At 63.4% G+C, this 12,357-nt stretch overlaps 3 protein-coding genes across 8 annotated transcripts; all 3 read left to right on the forward strand.

Annotated features, from left to right (window-relative positions):
- The first annotated feature begins 27 nt into the window (after nucleotides 1–27).
- Nucleotides 28–4,869, forward strand: Maz (MYC associated zinc finger protein). Of its 5 annotated transcripts, XM_087208998.1 has the most exons (7): nucleotides 29–178; nucleotides 815–901; nucleotides 985–1,823; nucleotides 2,134–2,197; nucleotides 2,472–2,643; nucleotides 3,355–3,577; nucleotides 3,857–4,869. In XM_087208998.1, exons 1-6 carry the CDS (start codon nucleotides 143–145, stop codon nucleotides 3,555–3,557), a joined length of 1,401 nt encoding a protein of 466 aa, XP_087065124.1. In that variant the 5' UTR covers nucleotides 29–142; the 3' UTR covers nucleotides 3,558–3,577; nucleotides 3,857–4,869. The 5 variants fall into 5 exon arrangements, with proteins under 5 accessions (XP_087065125.1, XP_087065124.1, XP_087065122.1 ...); XM_087208999.1 differs by lacking the exon at nucleotides 3,355–3,577 and having other exon boundaries at nucleotides 28–178; XM_087208996.1 differs by lacking the exon at nucleotides 29–178 and having other exon boundaries at nucleotides 327–901.
- Nucleotides 4,870–5,642: 773 nt separating this feature from the next.
- On the forward strand, nucleotides 5,643–9,128 carry Prrt2 (proline rich transmembrane protein 2). 2 transcript variants are annotated; one of them, XM_013076395.3, is made up of 4 exons: nucleotides 5,643–5,830; nucleotides 6,398–7,353; nucleotides 7,703–7,835; nucleotides 7,976–9,128. In XM_013076395.3, the coding sequence occupies exons 2-4, from the start codon at nucleotides 6,463–6,465 to the stop codon at nucleotides 7,984–7,986; spliced, it is 1,035 nt and encodes a 344-aa protein (XP_012931849.1). In that variant the 5' UTR covers nucleotides 5,643–5,830; nucleotides 6,398–6,462; the 3' UTR covers nucleotides 7,987–9,128. The 2 variants fall into 2 exon arrangements, with proteins under 2 accessions (XP_012931849.1, XP_021093106.1); XM_021237447.2 differs by having other exon boundaries at nucleotides 5,646–5,830; nucleotides 6,299–7,353.
- Nucleotides 9,129–9,321: 193 nt separating this feature from the next.
- Nucleotides 9,322–12,321, forward strand: Pagr1 (PAXIP1 associated glutamate rich protein 1). The gene is made up of 3 exons (XM_004856138.3): nucleotides 9,322–10,213; nucleotides 10,538–10,620; nucleotides 11,893–12,321. Exons 1-3 carry the CDS (start codon nucleotides 9,735–9,737, stop codon nucleotides 12,090–12,092), a joined length of 762 nt encoding a protein of 253 aa, XP_004856195.1. The 5' UTR covers nucleotides 9,322–9,734; the 3' UTR covers nucleotides 12,093–12,321.
- Nucleotides 12,322–12,357: the final 36 nt, after the last annotated feature.

Genomic DNA, 12,357 nt, shown 5'->3' on the forward strand with positions numbered 1-12,357 from the left:
GTGCGCTCCGCTCCCCACCCTCCTCCCCCTCCCCCTCCCGCCCCGCCAGGCTCCTCCCGGGCCCCCTCCCCCACTGCTGCCTCCTCCTCCTCCTCCTCCCGCCCCAGGGTGAGCGCGAGCCACCTCCCTCCCTCCCTCCGCCATGGATCCCAGCAACTGGAGCAGCTTCATCTTCCAGGTAACAACCCCCTCCCCCCCGCCCCACCCCCCTTACCCCCGCCCGTCCCACCCCCCCTCCGCGCGCCCGGTGCGCGCGCAGCTGTCCCCCTCCCTCCCTCGCGCCCTCCCCCGCCCTCCCCGAGGCGCTGGCTGGGAGCGCGCGCGGCGGGGGCCAAGGCTGCTCCCTCGCTCCCCCCACCCCGCCCGGCCGGGTTCCAACCGCCGCCGCCGCCCCGCTGCCCCTGCCCCACCGCCAGGCCCCCGCCCCCGGCCCGCCGGTCCCGGCCCCGCGGGGCCTCCCGCCCCCACCCCGGGGGCGCCGCCGCCGTGCTCTGCGGCCTGCACGGCGCCCTCCCACCCTCGCTCTGCTCGCCCTCCGCCCTCCCTCCTTCGCTCCTGCCGGCCGGGGTGCGCTGCGGCGGGGCGGCCCGCGGGCCATGCGTGCGGCGCGGCCCAGCCCGGCCGGCCGGGGGCGGCGCCCGGAGCCCGGCCCCCACGCGGCCCGCGCACCCGGCCCCCGCTGAGCCCCGGGCCCCGCACGGCCGAGGCCATGTTCCCCGTGTTCCCGTGCACGCTGCTGGCCCCCCCCTTCCCCGTGCTGGGCCTGGACTCCCGGGGGGTGGGCGGCCTCATGAACTCCTTCCCGCCACCTCAGGGTCACGCCCAGAACCCCCTGCAGGTCGGGGCTGAGCTCCAGTCCCGCTTCTTCGCCTCGCAGGGCTGCGCCCAGAGCCCCTTCCAGGTGAGTAGGCCGGGCCGGCCGGGCTGGGCCCGCGGGCGGGAGGACGCCCAGCCACCGCCCGGCCCAACGCGCTGTCCCCGCAGGCCGCGCCCGCGCCGCCGCCCGCGCCCCCGGCCCCGGCCGCCGAGCCGCTCCAGGTGGACCTGCTCCCAGTGCTCGCTGCCGCGCAGGAGTCCGCTGCCGCCGCCGCTGCCGCCGCTGCCGCCGCCGCCGCCGCCGCCGTGGTGACCGCGCCCCCGGCGCCCGCCGCCGCCTCCACGGTGGACACAGCGGCCCTGAAGCAGCCCCCTGCGCCCCCGCCGCCGCCCCCGCCCGTGTCGGCGCCCGCCGAGGCCGCGCCCCCTGCCGCCGCCACCATCGCCGCCGCCGCCGTCGCCCCCACCTCGACGGGCGCCGTGGCCCCTGTCGCGTCCGCCTTGGAGAAGAAGACAAAGAGCAAGGGGCCCTACATCTGCGCCCTGTGTGCCAAGGAGTTCAAGAACGGCTATAACCTCCGGAGGCACGAAGCCATCCACACGGGAGCCAAGGCCGGCCGGGTGCCCTCGGGTGCCATGAAGATGCCAACCATGGTGCCCCTGAGCCTCCTGAGCGTGCCCCAGCTGAGCGCGGCCGGCGGGGGCGGGGGCGAGGCGGCTGCGGGCGGCGGCGGGGCTGCGGTGGCTCCCGGAGGCGTAGTGACCACGACCGCCTCAGGGAAACGCATCCGGAAGAACCACGCCTGCGAGATGTGCGGCAAGGCCTTCCGCGACGTCTACCACCTGAACCGGCACAAGCTGTCGCACTCGGACGAGAAGCCCTACCAGTGCCCGGTGTGCCAGCAGCGCTTCAAGCGCAAGGACCGCATGAGCTACCACGTGCGCTCACATGACGGCGCTGTGCACAAGCCCTACAACTGCTCCCACTGTGGCAAGAGCTTCTCCCGGTGTGCAGGGGCCTGGGCCGCCCGCTGGGCCGGTGGGGAGGGGGGCGGCCGCGAGGTGCCCTGGTCTTGGCTGGCGGGAGGAGAACGGCGGCCTCGGGTTAGCTGGGAGCAGGGGGTGGGCCTCTGCGAAGAGGTGGGCCTCGGGCGGGAGGCGGAGGAAGCCCGCTCGAGGGGAGGGATTTCCTGCCGGAGTAGGATCTGAAGCTTCGGGAGAAAACTTGGGGAGCTTTGTAGGAAGCTCTGCTGTAGAAGCTCAGCAGATTTGGGGCGCACACCCCCAGGCCTAACTCCAAGCCCAACATGTCCCCAGGCCGGACCACCTCAACAGTCACGTCAGACAAGTGCATTCAACAGAGCGGCCCTTCAAATGTGAGGTAGGAAGCCGCCGCCTCCTGTCCTGGTTTTCATGATTTTGATCCTCATTGTAGCTGCCTGAGTTCAGCCTCTCAGACCCCCTTTTTCTCTCTCTCCTTTTTGCCTTTTCACTCCATTTTCTCATTTCTTCTTCAAGGCCTCATCACCTCACTCCCATTTCCTGCAGATCAAAGACCCCCAAGACTCTGATCCCTTTAACCTCTTGCTCCCTTCTCCCCGCTCCTGGAAGCTTTAACTCTCCTGTGACGCCCCCCACGCCCTCCCCCTCCCCAGAAATGTGAGGCAGCTTTTGCTACGAAGGACCGGCTGCGGGCGCACACAGTCCGACATGAGGAGAAGGTGCCCTGTCACGTGTGTGGCAAGATGCTGAGCTCGGCTTATATCTCGGATCACATGAAGGTGCACAGCCAGGGCCCTCACCACGTCTGTGAGCTCTGCAACAAAGGTACATGCTGAGGGGTGCCAGGAGGGCTGGGGGTGGGGGCGCAGCTGGTGGCCCTTCTGCGGGCCTGGGTCAGGGTGCTGTGGCCCAGAGCTCGGGGCATCTAGATCCCGGGAGGAAGCAGATGCAGTAGCAGTGGGGATGACTGGACAATCACTAAATCATAAGAAGCCGAGGCTGAGAGAGATGAGCTACCCAAGTCAGCCTCCTAGGTGTTTGGGGGAGAATGGAAGTGGGACGTGGCTGCTTTGGGAAAGGGATGGTCACGAGCACCCTCCCAGTGCCCGGAAGGCAGGGTTTCAACAGCGCAGCCACAAGTTCTCGCCTCCAGCTCCCCAGCCAAATAGTTCGACAAGAAACACACACTGCCCCAGTATCAGAGAAAGCTCACTGAATAACTGGGCCGAGACTGGGGCACTGGAGGGGTGGGACACAGCCGTCTCTGCTGAGAGTCTGCTCCTCAGGTAGTAGGAATCAGTGTCTCGCCATCTCAGGACCCATCTGGCTGCGGAAGAGTGCCCGATAGATACCCAGGCCAGGCCGACAGATGCCCCACCCGGTGGGAGCTGCCCCAACAGAGAAGCTGGCCCCAGGCTGCAGGATATGGTGGGAGGAGGACAGGTCATCTGAGGAGGGATCCCCGGCCTAGGAGAACAGCCCCGTCTCTGGGGTCTCCGCCTGGCTGACCCCGCTCCCCAATCCCGACCCCCTCAGGCTTCACCACGACAGCATACCTGCGCATCCACGCGGTGAAGGACCACGGGCTCCAGGCCCCGCGGGCTGACCGCATCCTGTGCAAGCTGTGCAGCGTGCACTGCAAGACCCCTGCCCAGCTGGCCGGCCACATGCAGACCCACCTGGGGGGGGCCGCCCCCCCTGTCCCGGGAGACGCCCCCCAGCCACAGCCCACCTGCTGAGGGGGACCCGCACCCATCAGGCAAGGCGCGGGGCATGGCTGGGGGGCGGGATGGGGTGTGGGGGACACGGGGCTCAGAGGGCCCCTAGGGGATCTCAGGAAGGCTAGGGATGCCCATGTTCTGCTCAGGTTAGGGAGATCTGGGGGCCAAGGAGGGCCCTTCAGGAGAGCCGTCTGGATAAGGAGGCAGGCCAGAGCTTGACCCGGTAGGAAGTGAGCACCGGCTGTGTCCCAGGGGCATCTGGGCTAAGGGTGCGGCCCCCAACATTCGGCCCGGTGACGGTGGTGGTCTCGCTGCAGGTACTGGTGAGGTGTGTCCGATGGCGGCGGCGGCGGCGGCAGCAGCGGCAGCAGTGGCAGCGGCAGCCCCTCCCACAGCTGTGGGCTCACTCTCCGGGGCCGAGGGGGTGCCAGTGAGCTCTCAGCCACTTCCCTCCCAGCCCTGGTGAGCTCCAGGTTGGTGGGGGGAGAGGGGAAAGTGGCAGAAGGCCCCTGGTACAGGCTCCTCTCCCCCTCTCTCTTCCCATCAGCTCATTAGTCCCCTCCAACCCAGGAGCCTCCAGAGAGAGAAACGGTTCTTAGGGGAATTCGCTAGGTTTTAACGATTTGTTTCTCCTGCTCTTCTCCTCCCAATCAGCTGACCCTGCACACACCTGCCCCTCAGCTGTGTTGAAGGCCCACGGATCGTGGGCAGGGGTGTCAGGACAGGAGCAGCCCCTGCCCTATCCCTCCTCCCTCGGCCCCCTGCCCCCAGGGGTTCGTGAGCCTCTCCGTGGTCCTTGCTCCGCTCCTTCCCGTCCTCCCCCCCCTGTCTGCTGCCCCTCCCTGGGAAGTTGGTGCTTTTTTTTTTCCAGGGGGAGGGAGGAGAAGGAGGAGGGGAATCAAAGATTCTGTCCTGAAGGGAGAACGGTGAGAAGGGACAGAAGTGGGGAAGGCAGAGGTTAGATCTCCAGCAGATGGGGTGGTTGGGGTTGGGCCCTCAACATCATCCTGCTTAAGAATCTGTCGGGGGGGAGTCAAGGGGATGAAAAGGAGGGGCCACTAGGGCCAGACGCAGAATGAGAGCTGGCATCTTAGGGCCACGTACTCGAGTGGGCCGGGATAGAGGTGCTTCCTGGGGCGGGGGAAACGCAGCCGCAACGTCGCCCTTCCCTCTTGCACCCCGGTTCCAGCCCTGGTCTTTCACCCTTTTCCCCATGACAAGCTGTGGCCCTGGCCATGCCATCGTGTTCCTGTGTCCCCTGCATGTTCCTCACCCTCCACCCCCTTCTTTTGCGCGGATCCCATTACAATAAATTTTAAATAAAAACCTGGCTCTGGCTCTGGGTTCAATGCGTTGCCCTCTTCAGGGCCACCTTTCCTCTCCCGAGGGGTTCGTGGGTTCTGCCTGCTGGCCCGGCCCTGGCGGCCCGGCCCTGCCCTCGGGCTCTGGGGCATTAGCGCCTCCCTCCAGGGCAGCCCCACTGGCTGTCGCAGACAGCGGAGAGCGGGATCCGCCCTGCAGGGCCGCCCTGACGGCCGCGGGGATGCCCCGCTCCTCCCCGGCCTACGGCTGCCGGCTGCTCAGACCCCAGCCCAGCACCTGCACGCCCGGGAAGCCAAGGGAGGCGGGCCCCAGCCAAGCGCAGTGGGATTAACGTGCCCCCCACCCCCAGCCTGGGTTTGGGCGCCCGGCATTTACGCTGCTCGTGGACCCAGCCCTCCTACTGCCCCTGCCGTGCTGTTCTTCAGGCGCCTTTCCTGAGCCTGCAATGCCCATTTCGCCCGAAGGCTCCCTATCCTGCAGGCTGCTTCTCCAGACCCCACCGTGCTCCGCCCTGCACCCTCCCCGTTTCGCCCCTCTCCCTTCTCCCCCTTGGCGCAGTCTTGCTTTGGCCCCGGTCTCGGCTCCTCGCAGACCCTGGTCTCGGTCCGGGCCCCTGGGTCCCTGTGACCGTTGGCGGGAGGGGCTGTGGACCCAGGCAGGGGGCGCCCCCTCCGAGGCGCGCGTGGGGCGGGGCGGGGAGGGCCGATAGTGGTCCCCGGGCTGTTGCCTGGGTAACGCGGAGCCTGGCCGGGAGGGGCTGAGGCGAGCGAGGGGCGGGGGCGGCGGCGGCGGCGGCGGCGGCGGCGGCGGCGGCGGCGGCAGAGCGCAGGGAGGGGACCGGAGGACCGAGCGAGCGCGGAGAGGAGGGGACCCGCCACCTCCCTCCTGCGCTGCCATCTCGCTCCCTCCCGGGCTGCGGCTGCTGCAACGGCGGCGGCGGCCGTAGCCGTCCCGAGGCCGGCGTCGAGGTGAGGCTGCGGGCCGGAGTGCAGGGGAATGCGGGAGCCGCGAGGGAGGGTGTCCTGGGCGCGCCGCCCCGGGAGGGAGGAGGCCCGGCCCGCCGTGGGCGAGGGAATCCCGGGAGAAGTCAGAGAAGGGGCCTCGGAGATGCCCAGGGCCCTCCTGGAGGCGCGCGGCGAGAAACCCACTCCACCTGAGCGCCCGGGGGAAGATGCAGAGGGGTGGCGTGTGTGTGCAGCCGGGCTCCCAGCCTGGTCCGCTTGTCAAGGCGTGTAGTGTTCGCACAGCTTGTAGATTTGGGGTGCTCCAGCTTCTGCTGCGATCTGAAGTCCTGATCCCGTTGGGTGCACCAGGGAGAGACCCCGGGAGGGCTCTATCTTCTCGGGCTCCCCAAGCGGAAGACTGAGTGGAGCACTCTCCCCGGGGACGTCCAACCCCAAGGCCCAGGAAACCCTAATTTCTCTTCCTTTCCCCAGAGACAGCACAGGCTGGCCCTGAGACAGGAGCCTAGTCCCGTGGGGCCTGCAGTCCAAGTCCCTGTTCCCTTCTCACACCAAGCCTGTCTCCTCTTCCAGGATTTGCTACTGTCTCTGCTGTTCCCTCCTGCCCACAGGGGCCCTCTCCCCTCTGCCCCCTCAAGATGGCAGCCAGCCCCTCCCAGGCCTCTGAGATGAAGGGGGTAGAAAAGAGTCCTGAGACCCGGGGAGAAGGGCCCAGCAGTTCTGAAGCTGGAACTGGCCCTTGTCCAGCCCCAGCAGGGGTCCCAGGGCAGCCAGAGGCCCTGCATCTGGGCCCAGGCGCTAATGCAGCCTCTGTGGACTTGAGCCCCACGGCTGAGCTGGTTCCAGAAACCACAGAGACCCACAGTGGGGGCCCAGAGACAGCCCAGACTACAGAGGCCAGCTTAGGCCTGGGAGGGGCATCAGAGGCCAACTGCAGCCCTGAAGAAGCATGCCTGGAGCCAGCATCCAAAGCATCAGTGAACAAAGAGGCCCCTGCAGACCAGGGGTCGGAGCAGGAGCCTGCAGCCCCACCTGAGCCAGCCCCAGAGCCTGCTCCCAAGCCTGACCCCCAGGCAGACCCCCAGGCAGCTTCCCAGCCCACCCCTAACCTAGCCCTTCAGCCAGAGCTCCCTACCCAAGAGGACCCCACTCCTGAGGTCCTTACCGAGGATGTGGGGGAAAAGCAAGAGAATGGGGCAGTGGTCCCTCTGCAGGCTGGTGATGGGGAAGAGGGCCCAGCCCCCCACCCTCACTCGCCCCCCTCAACAAAAGCCTCCTCAGCCAATGGGGCTCCTCCCCGGGTGCTGCAGCAGCTGGTCGAGGAGGACCGAATAGGAAGGGTTCACAGTGGGCATCCAGGATCTCCTCGAGGTAGCCTGAGCCGCCACCCCAGTTCCCAGTTGGCAGGGCCTGGGGTGGAGGGGGGTGAAGGCACCCAGAAACCTCGGGACTACATCATCCTTGCTATCCTGTCCTGCTTCTGCCCCATGTGGCCTGTCAACATCGTGGCCTTCGCTTATGCTGTCATGGTGAGCCTGGGGCCCGGCCTCGTGTGCTATGGCTCTCTGTTTCCCGCCAGTGCTGGGTCAGAGCCCCAGGAGTGACTGGGCCTCCCCTTCCCCTGCATGGACCCACTTCCCAAATTCAGGGCCTCCATTTGCCTCTCCCCAGGACCTAACCCTCTGAGCCACTGCTGTCAGACCCCTTCAGGTGGGAGGGATACGGAGATGGTCGCGCAGCCTCACTGACTGTGCCCTCTTCACTCTGCCTTCCCAACCCGCCTGCCTCCCTTAACTCCATGGGGCCTCTCTCCTCTGGACGACTTTCACCTGATCCCTGCTGGGCTGGCTTCTCCTTCACCCCCCACCCTAACCCCAGTCCCGGAACAGCCTGCAGCAAGGGGACGTGGATGGGGCCCAGCGCCTGGGCCGTGTGGCCAAGCTCTTAAGCATCGTGGCACTGGTGGGGGGGGTCCTCATCATCATCGCCTCCTGCGTCATCAACTTAGGCGGTGAGTGGGGTCGGGGACAAGCAGGGGAGGAGCGGAAGGGTTGCAAGGGCAGCTTTACTAACCCCTGCCCTGCTTTCTCCTGTCTGTCCTCCCTACTTCTTTGTCTCTCTTGTCTTCCCCTTCCCTCTCCTCTCCCACAGTGTATAAGTGAGGGGCTCTGCCCTGCATCCCAAGACTTTTCTTCCTGTTGGGAGCAGCCGTGGGGCCATCCCTCCCATGGGGAGCCTGATCGATGGCCCTGGCCCCCATCCCTAGGGACCAAGGGAGCCTGAGTGGACTTGTTTACAGCTTCTTTCCTGCTCCTGCACCCTGCCAGGCTCCTCTGTCAGCCGTAGGCCTCCCTTCTCCCTGCGATTTCCAGCTCCCCGCACTTCTGCCTGCTGATACATCCCCTCCAGCCTCTTGGCCTTCCTAACCCCGCACTTCTGGAAACCTCTGCACATCTCCCAGACTCCGTGCTCTCAGCCCCCCACATCTTTTCCAGCCTCCCTGCACTTCCAGTCTCCTGGTTTCTCTGAACTTTAAACCTGGCCCCCTGCTCCAACTTCCACTGTCTTCGCATCTAACCCATCCCTCTCCTCCTTCCTTTGATCAGCTGTACCTCCTTCCTCTTTCTGCCTCTTCCTCATTCCTTAGTATTCTCTTCACCTTCCTGCCACCATTTGTTCTGCAAGATCTCCAGCCCTTAGATCAGGCTGGGGAGGTGGAGCAGCGTCCGGAGAGGGCTGCCTAGCCCCGGGCTCCGACTGTTCTCGCTGGGGGCCCGGCCCACCACCCTGCGCCTTTTGGGTCGCGGAGCAGGCAAGCGAGCCTCTCCTGGAGACTCGTGCTTGCGAGGGAGTCCTGGTTCTGAGAGCCCGGGGGCTGGGGGGCGCGGCGCTGCAGGTTCCGTGGAAGGTTCGGAAGATCAGACCCGTCCACGTGAGCTTTTAACTTTAGAGTTTCTCGCTCGAAGGTATCGGGAAGGGGTGGGGCTCGAGCCTTTCACAAGCTTTGTAACGAAAGGGAAAAAAAAGGGACCAAAGCTCCCAGCTGCAGGGAGTGACAGAGGAGTGGGGAGGCTATATAATTATTTTCTAAGAGGACCAGGGTGGTTTGTTGCACGCGACAGCCTGCTGAAGAGGCAGAGGCAGCTGCGACGCGGTTCGGAGTTGCAGTCGTTTTCTAAAAAAAAAAAAGTTGGGGAGAAAAAGTAAAATTCCTTTAAAACTAGACACATAAAGCCGACTTTCCCCTTTTGTATGCTGGATGCTGCATGAGTCTGAAACACCAATAAACGGAGATTGCATGAGACTCGCCTCCAGTCTGGGTCCCTGAGTTCGTCTGCGTCCTGGCAGAACTGAGTGGGTGGTATACGCATGCGCCTTCGCAGTAGCCATCTTTACTGTGGGCCGAAGCCTGATCTGCCCGAGAGCCTACCTACGCATGTGCAAGCCGTCCCTCGCTTTCCTTTTCCGAGCAGTTTTGACTGAGGAGCGGAGCGCCCACACACACACCCCCGCGCCATTTCTTTGCGCCTGCGTACTGTCACCCTGCGCAGCGGGGGAGGCGAGTCTTGGCCCCAGGTTCCTACGGCGGCTGAGTGGACGCGGCCCAGAACTGCGGGGTCTAGGCAGAGGGCGCTGGCTCCTGGTGTGGACAGGGGCAGAGTGAAGGCGGGAAGACTGGGCTGCCCCTTCCCGCTCGGAAAGTCGGGGTCCGTGGGGCGGGGCCCTTCCCTGCAGGGGATCGAGTGCCCCCCCGGGGGCGGGCGCGTTAGCCACGGAGACAGCTGCTGGAACCTGACTGGCTGCAGAGGATTTCCTAACTCCCGCGGGCCGGGGCGGGCCGGGGCGGGCGGGGTCCCCGGGCTGGTGCTCCAGGGCCTCCTGTATTGCTGGGCCCCTTCCCTAGAGGCCCATGTCTCTCGCACGGGGTCTTGGAGACATTGCGGCCTCCACAACGGCGCCTCTGTCTGAAGAAGGGGAAGTGACTTCTGGCCTCCAGGCTCTGGCGGTGGAGGATACCGGAGGCCCCTCTGTCTCGGCCAATAAGGCCGAGGAAGAGGGACGGGGCCAGGAGAAGGCCGAGCGTGAGGGGTCCGGGGCCGAGGAAGCAAAAGGAGAAGCCCCCAGCGCTGGAAGAGCGGAACAAGCCGAGGGAGACTTCGAGGACTGGTGCGTACCCTGCAGCGATGAGGAGGTGGAGCTGCCTGCGCAGGGGCACGCCTGGATGCCTCCGCCCTCTGAAATCCAGCGGCTCTATGAACTGCTAGCAGCTCATGGTACCCTGGAGCTTCAAGCGGAGATCCTGCCCCGCCGGCCGCCTACGCCCGAAGCCCAGAGTGAAGAGGAAAGATCTGACGAGGAGCCGGAGGCCAAAGAGGAAGAGGAGGAAAAGTGAGGACAAAACCCTGCTCGCGGGGCTCTTCCGATTATGGCCGAAGGAAATAGGGAGGGTAAAAAGGTGGGACCCAGGAGAGATAGAAAGTGGAAGGAGGGCTGGGCTTGCTGGCACGCTCCTGTCATCCCAGCACTTGGAAGGCTGAGGCCGGTGGATCACTGCTTACACAGTGTGACCCCGTGTCAAAAAATAAATAGAAACAAAAAACAAAGTGGAAGGAGGGTGGAGGGCAAGAGAGGAAGAGCCGCAGACGGGGGAGAAGCATGTGGGGATGTTTGGTAGGGTCAGCCTCATCCTCACTGTTTGTGCTCCTGTGCCAGACCACATGTACCCACGGAATTTGACTTCGATGATGAACCAGTGACACCAAAGGACTCCCTAATCGACCGAAGACGCACCCCAGGTACAGACAAGAGGGTTGAGTTGGAGATGAAGGGCCTCTCTTCCCCGTCACCAAAAAAGGGGCTTTTTTTTTTTGGCAGTACCAGGGATCCAATTCAAGACCTTGTGCTTGTGAAGCAGGTACGGTGCCACCAAGCTAAATCCCCGGTCCGCAAAAAAGTGGCTTTCTTAAAGAGGCCTTGCTGGGGATGTCAGTTGCTATACAAGTTCTAGAAAATAGACATTCACACTATGGCTCCACAGTTCTGGCTTAGGTCAGTGCCCTATCTTCCTTCAAGAAACTGTCACAGGGCCGAGGATTTAGCTCAGTGGCACCAGGCCTGCCTTGAAAGCACAAGGTACTGAGTTCGATCCCGGTACCAAAAAAGAAAGAAAGAAAGAAAACAAACCATCACAGATAGTTCTATCATGTTTCCTATTCTTTTCATGTTCTCCCCAGAGGTCTAAGTCCTCCCGGTCATTGTTTTCTAGATCTACATCCCTGTACTACTACTGTGTATATCACCTAATCTGATCCAGTTTCCCATCCCAGTGCCTTCCTAGAATTTACCCTTGGAGTTATTCTGGAGTTCTTCTCTTACCCAAACATTCAAGCCAAGTCCTGTGAGCTCTGCTGCACATTTCCAAGTCCGTGTGCTCCTGTCCGACTTCAATCCAAGGCACTATCTCACTGGTCTGGATAGTTTCAGTAGCTCCTCACTCGTCTCCCCGCTTCCAATCTCAGCAATCAGCGGTTCATTAAAACAAATGTCAAGAGGCCGAGGATTTAGCTCAGTGGTTCCACTGCCTGCCTTGCAAGCACAAGGACCTGAGTTCAATCCCCGGGACCAAAAACAAAACAAATGTCAAGTCTCTACTTAAATCCCACAGAGGATTCCATTCCTAGGGGAAGAGCTGTAGAGGGAGGATCTAAATTGCCTTTAACCCCTCCTTGCTTCTTTAAAGAGACCTCCTTGGGTGGGCGATTTAGCTCAGTGGTTTCACTGCCTGCTGTGCAAGCGCAAGGACCCGAGTTCGATCCCTGGTATAAAAAAAAAGAGAGACCTCCTTGTTTCTTCCCAGGGCCTTTGTGCTTCTTGGTTGACTCTTCCCTGGTCTTCACATTACTCTTTCACACTCTAGCCCTTCATTGCCCAAGATGTCTGTGGGCCCAACTTAAGCCTTAAGATCGTTCATGCCAAGGCCTGAAGTCTGGGTGTTAAACGAGCTCCTCAAGTGATGAGTAAGGTCCACAGCTGCCTCAGTGTCTTCCGTATTTTCTGCCTTCCTCTAGGAAGCTCAGCCCGGAGCCAGAAAAGGGAGGCCCGCCTGGACAAGGTCCTCTCAGACATGAAGCGACACAAGAAGCTGGAGGAGCAGATCCTTCGAACTGGGAGAGACCTCTTCAGTCTAGACTCAGAGGACCCCAGCCCTGCCAGCCCCCCACTCCGGTCCTCGGGGAGTAACCTGTTCCCCCGGCAGCGGAAATACTGAAATACTCACTACTGCTGCTGCTGCCTCTGAGGTGCACAGACTGGACTGCCCTGCTGGGGCCTCGTTCTCCCTCCCCAAGCCAGGACCCTGGGAAACTTGGGAAGGAGATGAAACCCCAAGCTCCCAACACAGCCCCTTTCAGGAAAGAGTGTGTTTTCTGTTGAACGTCACATTTTGAGACCTGGGCTGGATTTTCTAAAATAAAAGGTGCAGGGTTTTCTTCTCTTAAGAGGAGGTGCAGCTGGAGACTAAACAATCAGCTGCA

The sequence above is a fragment of the Heterocephalus glaber genome, unplaced genomic scaffold, assembly GCF_053883595.1.
Source record: "Heterocephalus glaber isolate CG9 unplaced genomic scaffold, H.glaber_assembly_v1.0 deba00000943, whole genome shotgun sequence".
Lineage (NCBI taxonomy): Eukaryota > Metazoa > Chordata > Mammalia > Rodentia > Bathyergidae > Heterocephalus > Heterocephalus glaber.